Source organism: Chanodichthys erythropterus, chromosome 14 (genome assembly GCF_024489055.1).
Source record: "Chanodichthys erythropterus isolate Z2021 chromosome 14, ASM2448905v1, whole genome shotgun sequence".
NCBI classification, from domain to species: domain Eukaryota; kingdom Metazoa; phylum Chordata; class Actinopteri; order Cypriniformes; family Xenocyprididae; genus Chanodichthys; species Chanodichthys erythropterus.
In genome coordinates this window covers 38811496-38835872 of record NC_090234.1, presented here as the reverse complement: position 1 = coordinate 38835872, position 24377 = coordinate 38811496, and the positions used below count along the sequence as shown (strand labels likewise).

The following is a 24377-nucleotide window of genomic DNA, read 5'->3' as shown; positions in this document are numbered from 1 at the left end:
TATATATATATATATATATATATATATATATATATATATATATATATATATATATATATATATATATATATATATATATATATATATATATATATATATATATATATATATATATATATATATATATTAGTAATTTTTAGGTATCACTCCACCCTTGCATAAATAAATAAATATTATTTTATATTTATTTATTTCAGATATTTTAAATCTGGGGAAGAAAAAAAAGAAAAGAAATGCTGGTAATGTTTTTATGGAAATGTGCCATGGCAGTGCCATCTCTCTTTTCTCTGCAGACTAAACACTATTATACCACAGTCTGATCTAATCAATCCTTCCTCACAGTTTCTCTCAGACAGCCATCTAAACAGCCCTGTCATAATCTCATTACAGCGTGGGCATTAATAATGAAATGTAGCCCAGGGAGAGAGCCCACATGATCTGTGCCCTAGAGACTGCTTCCTCCTCCTCTTGTGCCAGAGGAGTGCTGGGAGGTTTGCTGGTGCTGCGGGCGGTCGCTCAGGCCTGCCAAGCCACTTTTGTCTTTAACAGCATGTTGAACTGTATGCTTTGTGATGCTGATTAAGATGTAAGTGGAGTCTGAGGAGATTTTGTGGATGGGACCTCGAGCAGAAAAGTGTAGATGAGGCTAACAGACAGAGGGAGCAGTGTCTGAGGATGGGGAACACATTAAGGTAGAGGCTGTGGGAAATGACATACCTTTCATCCTCTGACCAGTGTCTTCTTGTGTCATTCTCAGCCTGTCTGTAAATGAAATGCTGGTTGACCTCTCTTCACAAAAAGCCTACAGCAGGACCACAAACACAGACAGAATATTACCCAAAATTTGCTGGTTCATTCAGTTCATTCACTGTCCTAACCAGTAGGGTTGTGCAGAATTCTGAATGTAAAGCGACAATAACAGGAAATACTATAACTATAAAGATAACGTTTTAATAATTGATCTAATTCTAGAAGAATAGGGAAGCACACACAACGGCTTTAACAATAACGACACAGAGAGGTATAATTTTGTTGGAATCACTTTCAGAACTTTTCTTTTCCAGCTGATGAATGAGAAAAACAGCCAATCAGAGTCCACCTGACGTTAAGCAATAAATATGTTGTTTTGGGCTTTGATTTTCACGACCCACATTGACAGTTGTCCCAACTAGGTTCATTCTGGCCTTCTCTGAAGGACTGTGGTCTTGTCTGGATGAGGTGGGAAGTGAATGGCTAAGCCATACCTCTGAGCTCCTGGTTAACGTACAGTGCAGCAACATTTCCATCCCAGCATCCCTCCATCCACTGCATGAACCTCCTAAAAAAAAAAACTCTACAATACCCTTTTTACACTCCCTCTTCCCACCCCCAACATTTCCTGTTAATTTTTATCGATTCAGCTGTGTTTTCAGAATCTCATCCTCTCAAAATTGCAAGCTCTGTGTCCTTTTTTTATTCTGATACATATTATAAGGGAAATGGAAAAGTTGGCTGGGGAATCCTCATTGATCCCCTCCTGTAATCTTATTTAGTCCCCATCACTGGTTCCTCTCCTGGCAGCCTGCGTTATGTTCCCCACAGGCCACCTCCTCCACAGACCCGCTCTTACTGCCGTTAACATTAAAAGGGCCACTTTATACACTTCTGTACCATTTTATTTTTCCCCAAAGTCCACTAAAGATGTTAGTCAAGCTTTCTTGCACCAAAAACACCCCCAGTTTAATTGTGCACAACAATTTTCCACTCTCTCTCTTAAGCCTAAAGTATAAAGTACTTTGGCCGTTCACTTCTGCAACGACCTGCGCAACCGTCCGTGTGCAAACCAATCTTTATGACCATAGATGGTGTACGTACAACAATGCACGCACAAGCTAAATATTGAGAAAGAAGAATCTACTAGGTGGCAATACACACAGTTGTTATGTACTGTGCAGTAGTCGAAAAGGAATGTGTAAAGAGCAGGGTTGGGGAGTAACGGAATACGTGTAACAGCATTATGTAATCAGGATACAAAAATACAGTAACTGTAATTTGTTACGGTTACGTCAAAAATAGTAATCAGATTACAGTTACATTTTGAAAAAAAAAAAAAGGGGGGGGGGGGGATACTCTCAGGATTACAATGGTTTCATTTAAAACTAAATAAAGCATTATTTTGTCATAACACCATACAGTAGTTCCCGGTTCTGTTGCCAGCGATGACTCACGCGAGCCACCCACTGGTGCATGCGCAAATAACACCCGTCTACAATCTCCTCAGACACAGATTGAATCAGTGCTGCTAGTTGAAACGATGCTGCCCGTGGGGAAAAATGCTTTCAATTCATGGAAATTTCGCTGCTATTTTGTTTTCAAAGAAGAAAATGCAAACAACATGGTTGTACAGTGCAAACTCTGCCTTCCAGTTACGAAAAAACGTTCTTTATCAAAAGGACTAAAAAAAAAAAATCTGTAATACCACAATGTAGCCACTGGATGTAGCCCTTATATGCCCATTATATGAATACATATATGTATTCAGGGCTGCGTATTCCCAATTTGTGGAAATGAGACATGATTACTTAATTTTAGTATGTTTTAAAAGTAACCAAAATGCTAAACATTAAAATTAAAGCAGAACAAACATAAACATAAATGTTTGATCTGAGCTTGTTTATTTTGGTTATGATCTGATGTCACTTTTATAAGTCTTTTTTTAAGCTCTAAATAACAACAATAATAATATTGCAATAGATAATTTATCCGATTTTTAAAATATTTCTATTTTTGAGACCCATTCAAAAGTATCAAACGTGTAACGTTTAAAAACTTTAAAGAAGTAATTAAAATTAAATTTAAAAATGCAATTTATTTACAGTAAAGTTCACCTCTTTCTTTCTTTAAATATGTGACCTTGAAGTAATCCAAAAGTAATCAGATTAATTACTTTCATATTGTGAATACTTTTTTTGTGAAGTAATTTGTAACTGTAACAATTACATTTTTAAAGAAACCCTCCCAAGCCTGGTAAAGAGCATACTGTTCAAAGCAAACAGTAAACAAAGCAGCATATAGTTCTCCATCGTTTTTGTTTTGGTTCTTGTTCTTAACTTAGCATGCATTGGCGGATCCGCTACTTTTCTTCTTCTATCTTTCCAAACGAATGTCCTGTAAACAACTCAGTGCTGCCCTCTGACGTCTGGTAGAGTATGAAAAAGCAATCGTACGTGTCGAACACGTCCATCAGTGCTTATCTGCAGTTGAGTATGCTCGGAAAGCTGTGCAGACATGACCGAGCGGAATGCGGAAAATGATTTAGCCACTGTCCTGTACTCACAGGGTGTAGCAAACCACCAAATGACAGTGGCAAGTTGTTGTCCGTAATCAGTTGGCTTTCGACAGTTTGTAATATTTCTTTGTAGAGCTGGCTTAAGTTCATTAGGACATAAAAGTATCTCAACTCATCCTAAAATTCTTAACCCAGTCAGTATCACTATAATTGTGTAGTTACATTCCAAAGATCATCTCCTTGTGGACGACATTTTACCTACACAAGACGGTCTGGTGACAGCTGCAGTCTCCATTGGAAAGCCAACGCTAGTATCAATTTTTGTTTGTTGTGTCTGTGCCTGAGTGACATCCTGGCTCTTTGAAACAAATTTCGGCCTCTTTTATTTGTGCGACAATGTTCCCGATGCAGTAATTCAATTATTATTATTTTTTTTTTTGAAGTGTTGTTTCCAATTGGAACAATTTTGTTAAGAAAAAGAAAAACACTGTCAATACCACAGAAGCTAACATTGTGACAAACCGTCCAGCGCACGATACTCTGTAGCACATGCAGGAAATTTAAATTTAATGTTGTTACATTTAAATGCCATGTTTTTTATTTATTTAATATTTTATATTATTTGTTCTTTTTTATATTTATTTAATTTCATAGCATTTGTTTTTGTTAAAACTTATTTAAATTTGTAGTTATTTTAAAAGGTATATGTTTCCCACAATTTTAATTCCTTTGCAAATGCGTTTATGATGCTTCAGAACGGCATTAAACGCTCTACGTAAATGCACATTTTCATGGTTTTGTGCCACTTCAGATTTGGTTTCTGTGCCGCCTTTTCTGTGTAAAGATGCCTTTATTGTTTTAGGGTTAGGGCTGGGCGATATATCGAATGCTTTTGTCACGCGCATTTAGTCAGTAAAGCCGGTTCCCTGATTGCCGCTAAATCGCCATCACCTGCTTTCAAATGAAGCGGCATTTAATAGACAGAGCCGTAGATCACTGACAAGCCACGCAATATCGCGTTCAATATCGATATGTATCGCCGTCGATATTGAACACGATATTGCGTGGCTTATCAGTGAACTACGGCTCTGTCTATTAAATGCCGCTTCATTTAAAAGCAGGTGATGGCGATTTAGCGGCAATCAGGGAACCGGCTTTACTGATGAAATGTGCGTGACAAAAGCATTTGATATATCGCCCAGCCCTATTTAGGGTGCTTTCACACTTGATTCGATTGCCTGGTCCAAACCTGAGTTCGATTGCTTGATGCCTAGTGTTTTTAAAATCTGTTCAGATTTTGAAAGTCATGTAGTGTATTCCAGCCTCTAGTCTTTTACATATTGCCCATGCACCTCAGCCAATTCTTAACATTAAAACATGAATGTTTAAACATAACAGTGCTGAACAGGTGCCCTCTATTCCAGTGGAGACATGACTTCTTGGCCTGCTCCATAATTGCAGTTTCAGACCTTCAGATACTCTGGCCTAAAAAAATAATACACACACACCTTTATTTACAATATTTTATGCGAGCGGTTTGCTTCACTAATGATCCACAGTTAACCAAATGCTGGCAAACATGTGCAGTATCCGAACAGGCCATTAGAAGACCCATCTGATGCACTGCACCCTGCCTCTCTCCAGCATTCGAAATCTGCCAATCGAATTAACATATTTCATAGTGGCGCTTCAGGCCTGGGGGCAAGATAATGAAATGAATTACCATTCTGCTTTTTGTCTCTGGGGGAAAGAGACAGAAAATCTGTAACATCTGTGCGAGTGGCTTAAATCCTTCATGCCACTGACATCTAGACTAATCAGATGAATTAAGAGCACTTCTAGGAGCAGATTCTTGCGCTGTTTTCATCTCTTTGTTCTCTTCCTTCCTCCAAAACCTGAGTCTTAATGTGGTATTTGTTTTGTGATGAATGCCGAAGCCGGCGTAACGATCGGTCTGCTATTTGAAAGTCTTTACCTATCCCGGCGCTCAGATTTGCTTCTTCTGTTTCCATAATTCACAAACAGAATCGATACGGTGACACGGTTTCTCTCATTTTCTCTCGCAGGAGTTCCAGGAAGCACGGCGAATTCTCAATCGATCCTTTGATAGCTGCGTGGGACAGGCAGGGCACCTCGGCCAATCAGATGGCAGCACTCAGCCCCCCATGGTGATGAACAGCATCTATGAGCGATGTGCGGGTGAGTGATAGGCTCGCTGTGTCTTTATCTCACAGTCAGTCCGTGCGGCAATGAGACTTTCAAGGAGAAGGCCACACAGATATCTAGTGCTAATATATTTCTGTCATGTGCAGCGCATTTGCTTGCAGATTGCCTTTTCATCAGCTAGACTGATAAAATTTGACTCTTCATTTTGACTTAAAGGTGGTCAAAAGAAAACAAATAGTACTTTTGATATCTGAACACAAAATGACATGTACAGAAAGAAAAGCAAAACATGGTCTTGCTAATGTGCGAGGCATTAAATTGATCGAAAGTAACAGTAAAGACGTGTAATAATAATACAAAAGATTTCTTTCTGTTTTAACCCTTTGAGCGGTACGGTCCCACATATGGGATTTTTATTTCAGTGCCCCTGGGCGTACGGTACCACATATGGGATTTCGAACGTTCAGCGACGTCACATAACTGCCAGATTCAAACTTTGCTTTCGCGCTCTGGCTGTGAGATGGACGCGCGCAGCTCTTGTCATATATCACAGCTATGCAGTGTTTTCAGGCAAATAATGTGTATTTTAAGGTTTCAGTCATTTAAATATGCATAAGCACCATTAAAACAATATATTAAGCGTTTATAATTTACACATTGATTTCCGACATCAGTGGAAGCAGCAATAACAAATATAATTTGCCGACATTTATTCATATCAGACACACATAATGGGCCTAAGTAACTATAAAGTTTACTCTATTATTCTTCCAGTTCACCAGCCACTTACTTGCATATATTTCGGAAGAAAATGATGAATTAACCTGCTGTAAATCCGACTGACAGGACTCTTGTGAACTGCAGCGCAAACAAAGATGGCGGCACCCATCTCGCATTATAGATCAAGATCATTTATAAAGGTTTTAAAACGACAAAGCACACTCACTTACACATATTTGAGAATCGGAATATAAGATAGTTGATGACATGGTAAGCAATTTTGCGAATATTTTAAATAAAAAAGGAAAAACTAAATAATAGCAATCCATCTGTCATACAGTGTTATTGTTGCTGCATTCAGCGCTCGTGACACACAAGACGCGTCGCTATGGAAACATTAAAGGCAAACGTTCTAAAATAACGGTCGCCTTAAAAAAAACTCACTCTGGGGGGACAGTTAAAATATTTTAAACTCACGATCGAAAGGGTTAATGTGCCCCTATTATGGATTTTTGAAAATTACCTTTGATGTAGTGTGTAACATGGCTCTTAGTGAATAAAAAAACATCCTGGAAAGTTTTAAATCTGAAAGTGCACCATATATAATTTAAGTTATTATATAATATAAGTTATTGTCTCTCAAAAGTAAGAGTCGACTCTGAGTAAATTAAACGAGTTTGTAAAACGAATCCCAAGCCGTTTCGTTGTGACGTCACAGTGAAACATTAGCATATTGCCCGCCCACTTATTGCGCGCACAGACGCCAGTGAAAATTCTATTTTTCAACAATACCACAGCAGTCCAACCTTTTGTTGTGTTTCCGTCATTTTACTGATGACTGCTTCTCAAACCCGAGGAGTTTAACGCAAGATTCACAAAATGCTTGGTCTTATAATATGGATCAATGCCCAGTTTATTTGGACCAGCTTACTCCTCTGAATCTCAACCACCTATGTATGATTAATAATTGATGTTTATGTTTTCTAGAGATCATTCAAAATTCGTAGTTTTGTGTGTTATGTTGTGTAACGTACACCCTCGTCTGTATGTCTCCTGCTAACCGGCTAACTCACATTTCTGTAGTTCTTCTATTCAGATGTGGATCCAATATTGTCTAAAAATGTGTCGATTAATGCAGCTTGTCTGTCTCATTACTTGGAGTAATGATCAAGGATGGAGCGCGACTTTTGTTTACAAAGTGTAATGCATTATCAGCTATTCACATTTGTGCTCGGATAATGTGGGAGTTTACAACATAGCTGTGGGCCCGGTTCGCTTTTTTTTTTACTCTGTGTTTTTATTAATACAGTACATCCCGAATTTCAGAAATGTTGGGACGTTTTTTTAAATTTGAATAAAATAAAAACTAAAAGACTTTCAAATCACATGAACCAATATTTTATTCACAATAGAACATGGATAACATAAATGTTTAAACTGAGAATTTTTACAATTTTATTCACAAAATGAGCTCATTTCAAATTTGATGCCTGCTACAGGTCTCAAAATAGTTTGGACGGGGGCATGTTTATCATGGTGTAGCATCTCCTCCTTGAAGGTGTCTGGACATCGAAGTTATGAGTTTTTGGAGTTTTGGTGTTAAAATTTAGTCCCATTCTTGCCTGATATAGGTTTCCAGGTGCTGAAGAGTTCATGGTCGTCTTTCATTTAATGATGCTCCACTGGATAAAAGTGTAAAATTTCTCTGTTCAAACATTTATGTTATCTATTTTCTATTGTGAATAAAATATTGGCTCATGTGATTTGAAAATCTTTTAGTTTTCATTTTATTCAAACTTAAAAAAAAAAAAAAAAAAACATCCCAACATTTCCTGAATTCGAGTTGCAATTTGGAGCTATATCTGTTCATCCTTGTAATAGGATGTTAAGATGCTTGTCCATGCTTAGTAGTTAAAGTATTCTCTCTGTAAATAGTAAACACCCATTGTAAGTTCAAACAATGAAATAGCCATTTTTTACTTTGTAAATAGTTATGATGAAAAATTAGAGGTTTTCAGCTCCTTTGGCATTCTGATACAGTTCCCACAGGTGCACCTACATAAAGTATAACAGTGACACTGCTAACACGTCTTATAAATAACGCAAACTAAGGTGACGCTTACCACAGAGCAACGTCCTACTCCAGTCGTGATTGCGAATCAGTTTCTGGTTTATCGACTACTTCAGACGTTTCATCGTCGGACTCGGGCTCGAATTGATGCAGTAAAATCGATGCTATCTTTTCTGTCCATACATTGTATACGTCTTGTGAATTGATAGCTGTCATTCAGTTATGGCAATGGGTGCGTGATTTGCACAGTAGACCAATAACAAAGGATTGGGCCATCTGACAAATCAGAGCAGTTGTAGGCTCATGGAAAGGAGGGGTTTAGAAAGACTGATTCTTCAAACTGCTTCTAACAAATCGTTTACAAATCATTGAGAACTGATGTGAAATTAAATGTATAGTATGAGAGTGTTTTTTTTGACCTTGCATGCATGTTAACATGTTAACATGAAACTCCCAAAACAGTATTTTAGTAACCTTAAAAAAGGCATAATTGGGGCACTTTAACTTTCTATTCATCAAAAAATCCTTAAAAAACTAAAACTAAATTTCACAAAACTATTAAGCAACGCAACTGTTTTTAACTTTGATAATAATCAGAAATGTTTCTTGAGCAGCAATTCAGCATATTAGAATGATAGATCGAATGAAGTGAATCTGAAGACTGAAGCAATTATGCTGAAAATTCAGCTTTTCCATCAAAGGAATAAATTGCATTTTAAAAGTTATTAAAATATACAACAGTTATTTTAGATTATAAAAATAATTACATATTCATATTTACAGTGCTCAGCGTAAATGAGTACTCCCCCTTTGAAAAGTAACATTTTAAACAATATCTCAATGAACACAAAAACAATTTCCAAAATGTTGACAAGACTAAATTTAATATAACATCTGTTTAACTTATAACATGAAAGTAAGGTTAATAATATAACTTCGATTACACATTTTTCAGTTTTACTCAAATAAGGTGATGCAAAAATGAATACACCCCACAACAAAAACTACTAAATCTAGTACTTTGTATGGCCTCCATGATTTTTAATGACAGCACCAAGTCTTCTAGGCATGGAATAAACAAGTTGGCGACATTTTGCAACATCTATCTTTTTCCATTCTTCGAGAATGACCTCTTTTTAGAGACTGGATGCTGGATGGAGAGTGATGTTCAGCTTGTCTCTTCAGAATTCCCCATAGGTGTTCGATTGGGTTCAGATCAGGAGCCACTGAATCACTTTCACCCTGTTCTTCTTCAGAAATCCAACAGTGGCCTTAGATGCGTGTTTAGGATCATTGTCATGTTGGAAAAGTGCATGACGACCAAGGACACGGAGTGATCTTCTCTTTCAGTATAGAGCAGTACATTTGTGAATTCATGATGCCATCAATGAAATGCAGCTTCCCGACACATAAGGACACTGCCACCACCATGTTTCACTGTGGGCACCTTGCATTTTTCTTTGTATTCCTCACCTTTGCGACACAATACAGTTTTGAAGCCATCAGTTCCAAAAACATTTATCTTGTTCTCATCGCTCCAGAGTATAGAGTCCCAGTAGTCTTCATCTTTGTCAGCATGTGCCCTGTCAAACTCTAAGCGGGCTTTTTTGTGGCTGGGTTTTAGGAGAGGCTTCTTTTGTGGACGGCACCCATGCATGCCAATCCTCTGCAGTGTACGCCATATTGTGTCACGGGAAATAGTCGCCCCAGTTTGGCTTTCTACTTCTTTAGATAACTGCAGTGAACATGCCGATTTTCTTCAACCCTTCTCATCAGAAGACGCTACTGTCGAGGTGTTAACTTCTGTGGATGACCTGGACGTCTCCTCCTTTTTACATTTTTGTACCACTTTTGCTATAGTATTCTGACTGATAAGTAAAGCTTTGCTGATCTTCTTGTAGCCTTCAGCTTTCTGGTGTAAAGAAATAATTTTCTTTCTCAGGTCTTGTGACATTTCTCTTCCATGTGGTGCCATTGCTGACAGCATGAAATGGGAAGGGGTTTTAACACCCTTTAATAGTCAACTGTCTGCTGGACACCTGTGTAATGAACAATTAGACTCACTTGTGGTTAAATTCTTGTTAAATTAGACATGTGTAGTCTAAAATTTAGCTTTGCTCCAGAGACTTTCAGTGGGGTTCACTCATTTTTGCATCACCCCAATTTGAGTAAAACTGAAAATTTTGTTCTCTAAGTTATGTTATTAACCTTACTTGCATGTTATAAGTTAAACAGATGTTATATTAAACTTGTCAACATTTTGGAAATTCTTTTTGTGTTCATTGAGATATTGTTTAAAATGATACTTTTCAAAGTAAACTCATTTATGGTTAGCACTGTATATATTTAAATATATTAATATTATTGCGGTTTTATTGTATTTTTATTAAATAAATTTAGCTTTGTTGAATATGGTGAGTTTCTTTCAAAAATATTAAAAATATTACTGACCCCAAACTTTTGAACGGTAGTATATTTCTTTCAATGTTGAATAAATATTAGACAATAATAGATATGTACTTAAATGTGCTCATTTGCTTTGTTGTCATGCTCACTTAAAGTTAACCTTTGAAACATGAATAATTTAATAAGACAGTTAAATGTGATCTTAAGCAAATTTCAAAATGAATGTCCATTGTTCATACTGTACATTATAATGTAATGTAGTGATGTCTACATTCACTTGTAGCATTTAAAATAAATGACTGATATTAGCAATTTATTTTTAATATATTTAGAAAAAAATAATGTCCATTTATCGATTATCAAACATAATCATGAAAATCGTTATCAGCTTATCAGTGTCTTATCTGAAAGCTTGATATTAATGATAGTATTTAAAGGGATAGTTCACCCAAAAATGAAAATTCTGTCATTAATTACCCTCATGCCGACTTTCGTTCATCTTCTGAACACATATTAAGATATTTTTTATTAAATCTGACAGCTTTCTGTCCCTCCATAGACAGCAAAACAGCTGAAACTTTAATGCTACAAAAAGTTCATAAAGTTAATCCATATGAATTGAGTGGTCTAGTCCAAATTTTCTGAAGAGACTTGATCACTTTATATGATGAACAGATTTAATTTAGGCTTTTATTCATATATAAACATTGATCAGTGAACATAAACAGAAGCTCAGAAGTTTCAAGAACAAACTTCTTACAGAAGCTTAACCATGCTGCATAATACACAAGAATGAACCTCGTTGGTTCTCGCACGTAAAGCAAACATGCTTGAGCTTCCATTTACCACAACTGATGTGTGCGTTGATGAATGTTTATATTTGAATAAAAGCCTAAATTAAATCTGTTCAGCGTATAAAGCGACCAAGTCTCAATTCATATTAGTTTTATGATCTCTTTTTGAACTTTACTGAAGTATCAAAGTGTCAGTTGCATAGCTGTCTATGGAGGGAAAGAAAGCTCTCAGATTTCATCAAAAAAATCTTCATTTGTGTTGCAAAGATGAACCAAAGTCTTACGGGTTTGAAACGACATGAAGGTGAGTAATTAATGTCAGATTTTTTTTTTTTTTTTTTGGTGAACTATCCCTTTTAATATCAGTTTTATTTCTATGGATTGAGTTATCTCATGGGGGCCTATATACTATATTGAGGCATTTTAAATGCTTCTAACTAGGTTTTGTAATGGAGCAATTGTCTGAGTCTGTCCATGTGCCTTACTGGAAATATGTTTGTACATGAATGCCTGTCACTATCGATACAGAGTGCTTGTCATACATGTGCTATCTTTCTTTGTCTTTCTTTCCCTCTCTTTCATGCCTGGAAAGACTCTTTTATCACAGCTGTATTAAGAACTGGAAGTTTAACTCGTCTGAGAATTGGGGCACATTTGCAATTCTTTTCATGTGAAATGCCTGTGTGCATAGCCTGTCGTGTGGACCATCTCTTTAACCGAACATGAAAGAGTAACACTTCTCCTGCAGGATTTCAACACAACTAGAGACATACAGATAGAGAGAGGCTTAAAATGGAGCTGCCTGCTTCACTCGTCTGCCGCTTTTCCCGAGGACAGTGTTTCTCACACACACTACTCATTGGGATTCCCAGTGAGCACAATTCTAAGAAATAATACAAATAGTCCAATATCAGCTGCATCAGCTTCATATCTCCCATCCCCGACACCTCACGCTTCTCCCTGTTGTTTATTTCCTTGATAGACCGATGCTCTCATGTTCATAAATATATGCAGTTCAAAAATATTCGTTCTTTTCTCTCTCTGACTGGAAGTGGTTCTAGGTACGGTTGTCTCGTAAGTAAAGAAAATATGACAGCAAGGGAAGTGGAAGAAAGGAAACCAAGCCCTCCGCTCGTGCTGTGATTGTGTGTTTGCGTTGGTTTCTCTTGCCCTGACCTTGAAATCATTAAGTTGATGTGTGCTTTATCTAGGCCATGTTTCCACAGGCGCAACAGTAATGCGGTCCGCTCGCAACATAGCGTAACAAACAATTTAAAATGCATAATGCTCTCATCAAGAGAGTGCTGATTTTTTTTTTTTAGCGTGGCAGATCCATTTGGGCTGAGGGAAGTAATTTACTGGTAGTTGTTTGAGCTGTAAATGAAAGCTAATGATTTCGTACATATGTATGTGTATTGTGTTTGCTTTTGAAGTGGTGCTTCTCGGGAGAATCGCTCTAATTATAACCCTGCATAACAGTGGGCCGGGAGCTGAGGAGAGGGTGGAAGTGTGGGTTGGTATGAATATTACTGTTTCTGAACTCTGTCCATCTCTGGTGTGGGATGAGTTTTTCTCTGCCCTCTAACGCCTTCATGAGAAGATGAACTTTGAGTTTATGTAGTTTAAATTATGAATATTTTTGTTTATTTGCTTTATCTCAGTCCTTTTTTTCCTAACCTTTACAAAAACACTGTGCCGCTACATGCAGTGATGTATCAGATAATAATAATATGGTATTTTATACCATGGTACTGAATGATTGACATATTTATGGTATTGAATGATTGCTATATATATAGCACATATTCTGAGGAAATCAGAGAGAAAACAAGAAAGTGGTAGGAAGAAGACGATATGTTGCGTATCTGATTGAAATACATTGGTAGCTAAATGTGTTAGCGCATATGTGCTAACCAAAATGCCACAGCTCCAAAAAACTAATTGTTGGAAAGGGTCACACATCTCTAGTTTCTATTGAAACTAGCTATTTGTGGTGGCATCTGTCAAAGTCTTGGAGAAGATCTCACTCGGCGGCCATCTTGACTACTCCCTTCATCAGATATTTAGTAATGCTAGTCCAGTTCTTATCTACTTGAATGGGAAAAGACTGAGATATCTAAAACTTTTTGTCAGTATTTTTTTTTCTTTTTGGGGGGAGGGGTGTAACATCCCTAATAGCACATGTACATCATGGAGACATTTAATTTGATGTATGTTTTGTTTATGTTTTGTTTTTTCCTGTCAGATGTTTTTTTTTTTTTTTTTTTTTCTTTAAAGGTGCCCTAGAATTAAAAATTGAATTTATCTTGGCATAGTTAAATAACAAGAGTTCAGTACATGGAAATGACATACAGTGAGTCTCAAACTCCATTGTTTCCTCCTTCTTATATAAATCTCAAGACCTCCGAAGAACAGGCGAATCAATAACGTACGTAACGTAACAGTCGGGGTGTATGCCCCCAATATTTGCATATGCCAGCCCATGTTCCCAACATTATGAATGGCATTAGACAAGGGCAGCCAGTATTAACGTCTGGATCTGTGCACAGCTGAATCAACAGACTTGGTAAACAAGCAAGAACAATAGTGAAAAATGGCAGATGGAGCGATAATAACTGACATGATCCATGATAACATGATATTTTTAGTGATATTTGTAAATTGTCTTTCTAAATGTTTCGTTAGCATGTTGCTAATGTACTGTTAAATGTGGTTAAAGTTACCATCATTTATTACTGTATTCACGGAGACAAGAGAGCCATCACTATTTTCATTTGTAAACACTTGCAGTCTGTATAATTCATAAACACAACTTCATTCTTTATAAATCTCTCCAACAGTGTGTAATGTTAGCTTTAGCCACGGAGCATAGCCTCAAACTCATTCAGAATCAAATGTAAACATCCAAATAAATACCATACTTAAGCGATTAGACAACTTTGAACTTTGTTGTTAAAGGCAAGCGCGAGCTCCGTGGGCGGGGAGCGTGAGCATTTAAAGGGGCCGCAGCCTAAATCGGCTCATATTTAATGATGCCCCAGATTAAAAAATTAATAAAAAAAAATCTATGGGGTATTTTGAGCTGAAACTTCACAGACACATTCAGGGGACACCTTAGACTTATATTACATCGTTTAAAAAGACGTTCTACGGCACCTTTAAAGAAAACATATTTTAACAAGACATAGTGGCTTACTCAAAGTAAGTGACCATTATTTTTGCTCACCAGCCACTGTAGATAGTGGTTTTCCAAAGCCAGCTTTTTCACTGGCCACAATTTTGACATCAATACCATGGTTCCCCATGACCATATAGATATTTTAATATTATCTCATAATTTGGCAGCAGGTACATTAGGCTTCTGTCACTTTAAGATCTGACGCATGGACCCATTAATCTATAACTGACTGTGTTTACGGGAATGCTCACCAACACAGGCATTTTGACATTATTTTGTTGTGCATTTTGACTGTTTAACCACGATGAGCAGCGAAAACTACTCAATTCAGCACTCAGATGCAGCTTTATGTGTGCGCACTTTGGGTGTGAGCAAAAAATCTGCAGGAATGAGTAAAATTATGTGCAATACACACAATCCCATGCCAAAATTCAAGCCCTGTAACACCAACAATATTCAAACGAAACGAGTGAGTGAGGGGAGGCGGGGTTTTGTCAACTTGCTGTCAGAGAGATGAGAGAGTAAGAAAGACCAGCTAGTATTTTGTCTCTATTCTGCGGAAAATTAGTATTTGAAGTGTTTCAGATATTTCAGTATTATTATGTATTGAAAAATCGATTTTTTTGACAACACTACATTGCACTTTGTTTATTATTTCAGATGCCTTTTTAAAAGACTACAATTGAAGAATTTATATATTATATATAATATTCAACCATGCAAAAGTGGCTGGTAGGAGTGACTGTGTTACACGCCACTGCTGAAATCCACCCACATTTGGCAGGTTATTGGCGGGTGTTACACCATGTCCTAACCAGACGCGATGCGATAAAATTCCAGCGACGAGCAATTTGACTGTCCACACTACACACGATGCGAAAATGAGAAGCAATAAAATCAATCAAAAACCACACCCAATTAGAAGAGAGTGTGGGCGGGCCCTCTCGGAAAGAGCACAGCTGACACAATGGAATGGGTTAGTACATAGTAAAATTCATAAATATTACACAATTTAAACATTATTTAAAGTACATACAGAGTGACTGAAACAATCTGTCATATAATATGCTTGTTTGTGCACATTGAGTTGACAGTTTGAACGTTCTTGTGCCCATTTATTCATTTTCAAGATCTGAGGTGAATTAGCCAATTCATTACAGCTAAAAAGCTGGGGACACAGAATGATATTCATACTCAGATTAGACGATTTTAACATTAAATAAAGTACATAAACATTACCTGATATTATCATTGCCATACTTTGTGTTTATATATATGACAGTAAAACTGTGTCCTAACCAAGCCGCAACAGCGACATGTAAATATATATATAGTGTATATATATATATATATATATATATATATATATATATATATATATATATATATATATATATATATATATATATATATATGTGTGTGTAATATACACACACAAGAAACTAAAATAAAAAAAAAAAAAATTATTAGTATGTACTAATAAAATGTTTTATTAGTATGTACTGTTTCAAAACTTTTTCATTAGTATTAGGTTCAACTAATGCACGTGTGTTGTAGAGTAATTAAGACTGCATTAATTAGAGTAATTTGATGACTTTGTCAAGGTCTTTCAAAAATAAACTAAAAGATGTGACATCTATATATATATATATATATATATATATATATATATATATATATATATATATATATATATATATATATATATATATATATATATATATATATATACTCATGCAGCAAAGCCTCCCCTGTTCCGCTTACTGTCATTATGATTATTGTACGCAGATGTGAAATATTATATCTGTCCAGTGTCTGTGGTAATAGATTCATACCCAGCCCTCTCGAAGAGAAACATGGCTTTTATTTCAGTTAATGTTTTACATAAGGAGGTGTTTTGCTATTGCAGGCGAAAGGTCTGATACCTCACACCATTTAGGATTAATAACCCTGTTTTAGCTGGAAGAGCCATTGATCCATCATCTTCTGAAGGAACAACTTATTTCATTTCGGCTACGCCACACTTTCGCAGATAAATAATCGTGAGTGTGTATGGCTGCAAATGTGTGTTTGTGTGCAATACGCATTTATTTTTTCATTCACTCCAACATCAGTTCATCTCTCAAGTGTGTGTATGTTCATGTGTGTGTTCAAGTGTGCACGCATGCATCTGTGCGTATGATGTATTATGGCAGTTGTGCAGCACACAAACAGATGAGATATATAATACTAATAAGCAGTCATCCCAGTGCAGTCTGATGAGTAATGATGAAGTTCTGCTGGGTGGGGCGCACTGATCTATGTGATTGTCAGGACCGATATCCAGCTCCACTCCGCCAAAACACAGACACTCCATCAAAAAGACAGAGAACAACGTGCTATCCATATCCCAGCAACCCACAGGAAGATGTTAAAAATCTTACGTTTTTGTATGTTATTGAACTATAATTTATTATTATTTTTTTAAAGTTTTAAAGTTCAACATATGTATACATTTGGTTAAATGACGAATAGCCTACTTAAGATGATGGATTTACTTTTACTTTTTGTGCTAAGTAATGTAATGCTCTATTAAAAATTGTATATAATATATATATATATATATGTTAGTGTAACAGAGTTCATTGTGAAGGTGGACATTCTGGTGGTGATTGTAAGAATGATACATTTTGATGTCAAATGTGTCTTATATTTTTTCTTAAGGTCCGATGTTTCGCTTTCATTTTTGGAAGAGAAACATCGGACACATATCATGATGATACGTTTAACTTATTTAATTTTAAAAGTGTAGCGCTGTTTTTTAAACTTAGCTATAATATTTTTATTTTATTTTTAACTAAGCTAGAATGTATTTATTATTTGTCTAAAAGCGTTTGATTCGTTCTGCATGACCAAAAAGGGAAAGATTATTTTTTTCTCATGTTTTAGAGCTTCGATGTGTCCAGGCCTCTTATAACGAAATAATAATTAAAAAAATCATTATTTATTTGGAAAAATAAGTAATTACAAATGTTGTTTGTGAATTTTATGTTTAATTTTTTTGATAATGAACAGGCTGCGGTGTCAAGCAGTGCTATTGACGTGTGCGCGCAAGGCGCCGGCGTTCACAGTTGCTTTCTTCCAACTGTGAAAACAACTTAAAATACAATTTTTTTGTCATACATAAACTGTAAAGAGTTTAATCATATCTGTGTACACTCAAAATAAAAAACAAAACATTTTGTTCTTGTAAAATAAATAAAACAGGTAGGCCTACCACTTTCTTCCGTCTTAGTTTCCTTTTTAACGTGTTTGTGTGGAGAGTGTCGGGAAAAAAAATAAATCAATTAAAACAATTAAATTTATTTTGCTGCAGGTGCGTTATGTGAATCCTCTTTTTCTGTTTTTTCGCGTGTAAAACGAAACCACTGGAAAGCAAATGTAGTTATTTTTAACAAGTCATAGACATTTAGGCTATCCATTCTAATTTAATTTAGCCTTTTCGGTTTTATCTTGTCGGTTTAAAGAGAAATGTAGGCTACATTATTAGCGCCGCGGGTATAGGCCTAGGTTAATGTCAATGCACGAATCCAAAATAGTCTGTTACACACACGTGTGACAAAACTGTGTTTATGGGAATGTTTTAAAAATAAAAATACATTGTTAATAAGCAAAATCAAAATTTTAATTTTATAAAGAGTAGCCTAGGCCTATTCGATTCCCGGCCTTAAGTAAATGTGATTCCAGAATAGATAGTTTATTCCTAACCCTATTAATTAGCTATAGGCTACAAAATATTTAATTTATGCCATTGCATGTGAATAAATATGTGAATGGTAACTACGGGACTATGTTAAATAAATTTATATATATATAAGTATAAGTATATATATATATATATATATATATATATATATATATATATATATATATATATATATATATATATATATATATATATATATATATATATAAAAAAGTTGTTATTTATTTATTTATAATATCACACACACACAAAGTAAATAATTCTTTATTATAATTAAAGTTTAATATATATATATATATATATATATATATATATATATATATATATATATATAATATATAATATATATATATAAAAAAAATTGTTATTTATTTATTTATTTATAATATCACACACACACAAAGTAAATAATTCTTTATTATAATTAACGTTTAATTTTATATATATATATATATATATATATATTTTTTTTTTTATATTTTTTATTATAAAATATAACTTTAAATAGTGTAGTAATTTATTTTATTCATATATGTTTTCTTCTTTTTTTAACAGTCAACACACTTTGATAGCTGCCATATGCATTTGACTGTACTAAAGGAAATTATGTAGGAAATGATTACAAGAGGTCAGTCTAACTCTGGAACTGTTCACACTGTAGATTGTTCATAAAATGTGTTTGCTAAGTGTCTGGGAATCTGAGGCATTTGTTTTCAATTTTACATTGTTGGCTCTCAGACAAAGACCTCCAGCCTTTGTTTTTGGTTCTGCACTATTTGGCCTAACAGACATTAATGAGATCTTTGTGTCTTTGTCTTGTGGGGCTTTAGATACAGTAGTTGAAAACAACATCAACTAAATAATGAGAATTCTTGGTAATGTTCATAAACTGTCCTTGAGTTATACACACACTCAGAAACAGCTCATTGTGTCTTTTTCTGCTGCAGGTGGTTTTAAGGCTTCTGTGTTGCCTAGCAAGAGCCAGGCAACAGTAGTGTGCAGTCTCTTTAGGCAAATGAGACATGAACCGAGTGTACAATCACTACATCATCCTGCTAACTGCACTTCCTGTTTCATTCATCTCCTCTCTACACATTCTGTTGTGCTGTTGGTTTCATCTTTTTAACCTGCTAGTATATATCACACAAACAAATACACTCATTAACAGTCTCTCTGTAAATCACTTTTTCAATTAGTTGATTTCATTTTCAATTTAGTAGGTTTTATTGGCATTAAATGTACTTACATGCAGTGGAAATAGGGCTGTATGTATGATGGGTCATTTTTTTGTCCAAAGGCCTTAATAATAATAAAAATTATATTTTGCTACATATAAAGGTATTTTAAAGATTCTGAAGTGTCAAAAGGTCATTTGGTTTAATCGTCCAAAGGCCAATACAGCCATTTCATTTGTGATTATATCTAATCTACAGTATATCTATATCTAATATCTTAAAATAAATAAATAAATATATAAATATTTATATATATATATATTTAGTACAAGTTTTTAAATGGAAAAATTTTCCATGTTTTATAGCGGTTGTACCGAATGACCTGATGTTTCGAGACAAGCGTATAAGCAAGTGAAAACATTAATTTTTTAAATAGTTAAGAGAGAGTTAGTTACTTTGCTTCATGTCCACGTGGTCCTTTGCAGGTGTTTGAAAGATGTCACATCCTGTCACATGATATTGACTAGACATTCTTTTTTCACAACAAAGCAATGACTTTAAACATAATTTTAATACATTTTGCACTATGTTGATATATGATGTTATAAAATCATGCCATATATCTATATCATATATATATATATAATATTAGCTAACTAGGTAGCTACATAGTCAGCCTGTTAGCATTGTTCGAAAATATCATCATTTGGTATAACCAAAAGTGCCATTCGGTAAAACCAAAATTTTGGTTAAACCAAACGACTTTTTTAGTGACAAATTTTGTCCATCTTGTAAAAAAATGACAAAAGCAGTGTTAATTGATTATAAAAACCACATAATCTCATTGTTAACGCTTAATAAAACTTATATATATATAATAATATAAAGGGGTGAAATGGTTCTCGGTAAAAAATCGAATCGTACCGTTCTGCACACTCAGTTTGGCACGCACTTGCACCGTGGTTCATCTCTTATCTGATGACGCATGCACATCTATAATATGGTTTACAGAAAATAAATAAAACAGACAGACAGAGTTAGGCTAATGTATGTTTTGGTCGATGGATACGCATTCTGGCTTCCCCTTAACTTTGTTCAATGCGAGTGCCATATGCCGTCATCGCCGGGTGTTGATAGACCTGAACAGCACACGTTGCTATCTGCATTTAAACTTAGCTCATTTAAGCCTTGCCATTTAAACGGTAGAGTGCAAGGTGCGAAAGAGAACTTACGCACACCGTGAGAACGTGTGTTCTCATCCAAAGTGCACACACGGAAGCGCGTGTACAGCACGCACATATTGAGGTCTCTTTCAAGTCTTGTGCTTGAACGGACAAATTCACACAAAATTATGTCAACATGCCCGTCTTGTCAAGTATCCTAGCAAGCATAGTCGGTTGTGTCTTAAGTGAACTTATACACTCAAGAAAGAAAGCGTGTGTTCAGTATCAGTGTACTGATCTGTGTATTATGTCTTAAAGAGACAGCAGCCCTTGCATTCCTGCTGTCTGAATGTGTTTTTAATGTTAATCAAACAACAAAAGACAAGGAAATCACGCATTGCTCATGACTGAATAGTTACTTAATAATTAATAATGATTGATCTTTATTTAAATCATACAGTGAAGATTATATATGTTGTTTTACATTTACATTTTATTAGCTACTTTATTCAAATTCTGTACCTGAAAACTGGATACATGAAAAACCTGAAAAGCTTTATTTATTTGTATCTTTGCTTTACTGTATTTATTTGTGCCGTTTGATTATTTGTTCTTATTTTTTTTTTTTATTTGACAGTAATCTGAACCATTGCACCCCTTATTTATTTATATATATATATATATATATATATATATATATATATATATATAATGTTCATTTTAGGAGTTATTTTTATTCTATTATACAAGCAGCACATTGACTACTCTCAAATATATACAATTTTCATTTCTATAGTATTGTTGCTTGATAAGACATACTAAAATGGTTACTGAAATGTGAGGGGTGTACTCACTTTTGTGAGATACTGTATATACATTAAGAGACTTTTTGCACTTTTTTTTTTTTTTTTTACACTACCGTTTGTCAGTTTGTGGTCTTTTTTTAAAAGAAATTAACACTTTTATTCAGCAAGGATTCAATAAATTGATTAAAAAGTGGCTTGATAATAATGTCTCTTGAACAGTAAATCAGCATATTAGAGTGAATTCTGAATGATCATATAACACTGAAGATTGGAGTAATGATACTGAAAATTCAGCTTTGCCATCAAAGGAATAAAATATATTCAAATAGAAAACAGTTATTTTAAATCATAATAATATTTTACAATATTACTGTTTTTACTATATTTTTGATCAAGCAAATGCAGCCTTGGTGAGAAAATAGACTTCTTTTAAAAACATAAAAAATAACCTCAAACATTTGAGTGGGGATGTATATATACTGTAAAATGGAATACATTAGTGTAGAATAAACATTTAATTTTCAAAGAAAAAACTAATAAATAATAGTAACATTAAACAAGACTAATTAAGAAGAATAAAGATTAAAAATGACTAAATATGTCAATAATAGTAATAATATACATATGTTTAGTTATAGAGCCACAGTCTCTGTCAGACACACACGCTTTCTTACGAGCTTAACCAAGCTTAGAGAAAAATCAAGTCAATCCGAGGCCCCAGTCCCATTATCATAGGAGTGAAAGATCATTAAAGGTGAGTGGAGATTGCAGTGTGTTGGAGCTGATAATGGTCTCCGTTTCTGTCTGTCTGTCTCAGCGCTCGAGCCAGACTGTCACCTCTCTCCACTGCTGGCCTGACCCCAGCAGACCCCTCTTAAATGAGCCCGCATAATATTTCCACAGAGCTCTAATGATTGCTTTTCTCTCTCTGTGGTTTGCCCATTTTCTCACAGTTTCAAATGGGGGATACAATCACATGGAAGAGGGGGATGATGAAGGCTTCGCCACTAATCCTCATAGACAGGACGGCCTGAAGCTCCAGCAGAGGTAACATGGATTTGCCTTGGACTAAAATTGACAAACATGTCTCTTTTTCCTTCTAAGGGTTGCACTGGCTAGTCAATTCATTTTGACACCATTAGGTCACGTGGCTTGAGTTTTTGTCTATACATGGTAAAAGCAGGAGGACACTTCCTTTATCAACCAGTGTTAATTTCTTTGTCAACATTTTTTCACTGATGATAAATGAGGCAATAACAGTTCAAAATGACAAAAACTATGATGAATGACACTGCATGTATCATAAATGGTATGGTGACTGATTTACATAAGGTAAACACTGACTCACTGACTACTTTTCTGTCTGTCTTGTAAAAATGAGTAGTCATGCAATCCCTGTTCCTTGTTATAAGCAGTGACTCAATACTGTTGAACAGCGATACTGAAATAATGCATATATTCCCTGTTTGTGTGTGTATCCAGTCTCAGTTCAGGTCTTTGTTCAGCTGACACTTCTTTGACTGACGGAGGTCAGCAGAATCATGTGAAGTCATCTAAGAGCATGGGTCTGGGTAAGACATTCACATAATTATGCAATTTCCCAATAAATTTTCTGTCTGCGTTTCATTGTCATTGCTATGCTGTCCTATTGATATAAATCACAAAATGTATAACATTTCAGGGAAACATAGCTTGAGAGAGAATAAGGACAAAAATCTTAAAATGAAGGTAACCAATATCCTAACAAATATGTTAACAAGAAAATGTTGCTAGTATACAGTATACACTACAATTCAAGTGTGATGAGGAGAGTGTGTTTTATTGGTGGTGTGTGTTTTTGATGCCTTAAGGCTCGATCACACCTAGAACGGTAACTATATTAGCGTCCACACCAGCAGACAATACAGTTCTGCTTGTTCTAAGCAATGTTGACAAGTCCTTGTTTTTCCTGCGGAATTGGGCTACTTTTACACTGTTGCCACACTTTGTTTTTTTAGTCTGTGGGTTGAAGCAACAGCCTCCCCCCATCCCTGGAACACGATTGGGCTAGTTTTGGCCATGATTAGGCCGGTTTTGTTTTGCAAACCTGGCAACCCTGATTCTAAGTGTGCATGGCAGTTTTGTCATCTACCACTTTAAGGGGCCATTCGCATATCGTGTCTTTTGCACGCTCAAATTCGGTATTTCAAATGTAGGCACGCAGCAGACGCGCTCATAATGGAAGCGACGCGGTCGCGACACGCATGCATTGCATTTTCCAGGTGCGTCGAGATGAAAAATTCTCAATTTTTCAGAATGCAGCATGCACACCGCAGGTCATGTGACAAGAACCAACCAATCAGCTTCGGGCTTTCTGTAACAAAACATCAAAAGCTCAGCCGAACAGCTGAACATAGCTGTACAGGCTGGGTTTTATTTCTCATCTCCATAAATATATCTAGTTGTAGAGCTAATGCAAGGCCTAGAAATCAATTTATCCTTTGCTGAAACTTCCTCGTCGTCATGGAGAGCGCAGTTCATGGTTGCATAGCAACGACAGACACCACAGGACCGCAGTAGTTATATTTGTGGATTTAGCTGTTCTTTTATATTTAGAAAGATTTTTAGAACTGTATGTTTATTGTTATTGTTATAGTTATAATTCTTGGTGTGAAGAGGCCTTTACTCTGAGTGGGTCGTCCTCTGGTCCTCTCCGTCGAGCCTCAATTTCGCCTCCAGTAGGCCAGAGCTGCTCCTTCTGTACGAGACTGAATAAATTACATTTTAAAACATTTTCAAATAGATAAGTCATTTTAAAATGTAATAATATTTCACAATGTTACTGTTTTTACAGATTTTTTTGATCAAATAAATTGAGCTTTGGTGAGCCTAAGAGACATCTTTCA

At 35.4% G+C, this 24377-nt stretch overlaps 1 protein-coding gene across 3 annotated transcripts in view; it reads left to right on the top strand.

Moving 5' to 3' along the window:
• pard3bb (par-3 family cell polarity regulator beta b) overlaps nucleotides 1-24377 on the top strand; it is a 433139-nt gene that overhangs the window by 232563 nt on the left and 176199 nt on the right. For all 3 annotated transcript variants that reach the window (XM_067410020.1, XM_067410021.1, XM_067410022.1), the window contains 3 exons: nucleotides 5335-5467; nucleotides 22446-22539; nucleotides 22975-23063. In XM_067410020.1, the coding sequence (XP_067266121.1) occupies nucleotides 5335-5467; nucleotides 22446-22539; nucleotides 22975-23063 (316 nt within the window). The remainder of the gene's footprint in view (nucleotides 1-5334; nucleotides 5468-22445; nucleotides 22540-22974; nucleotides 23064-24377) is intronic.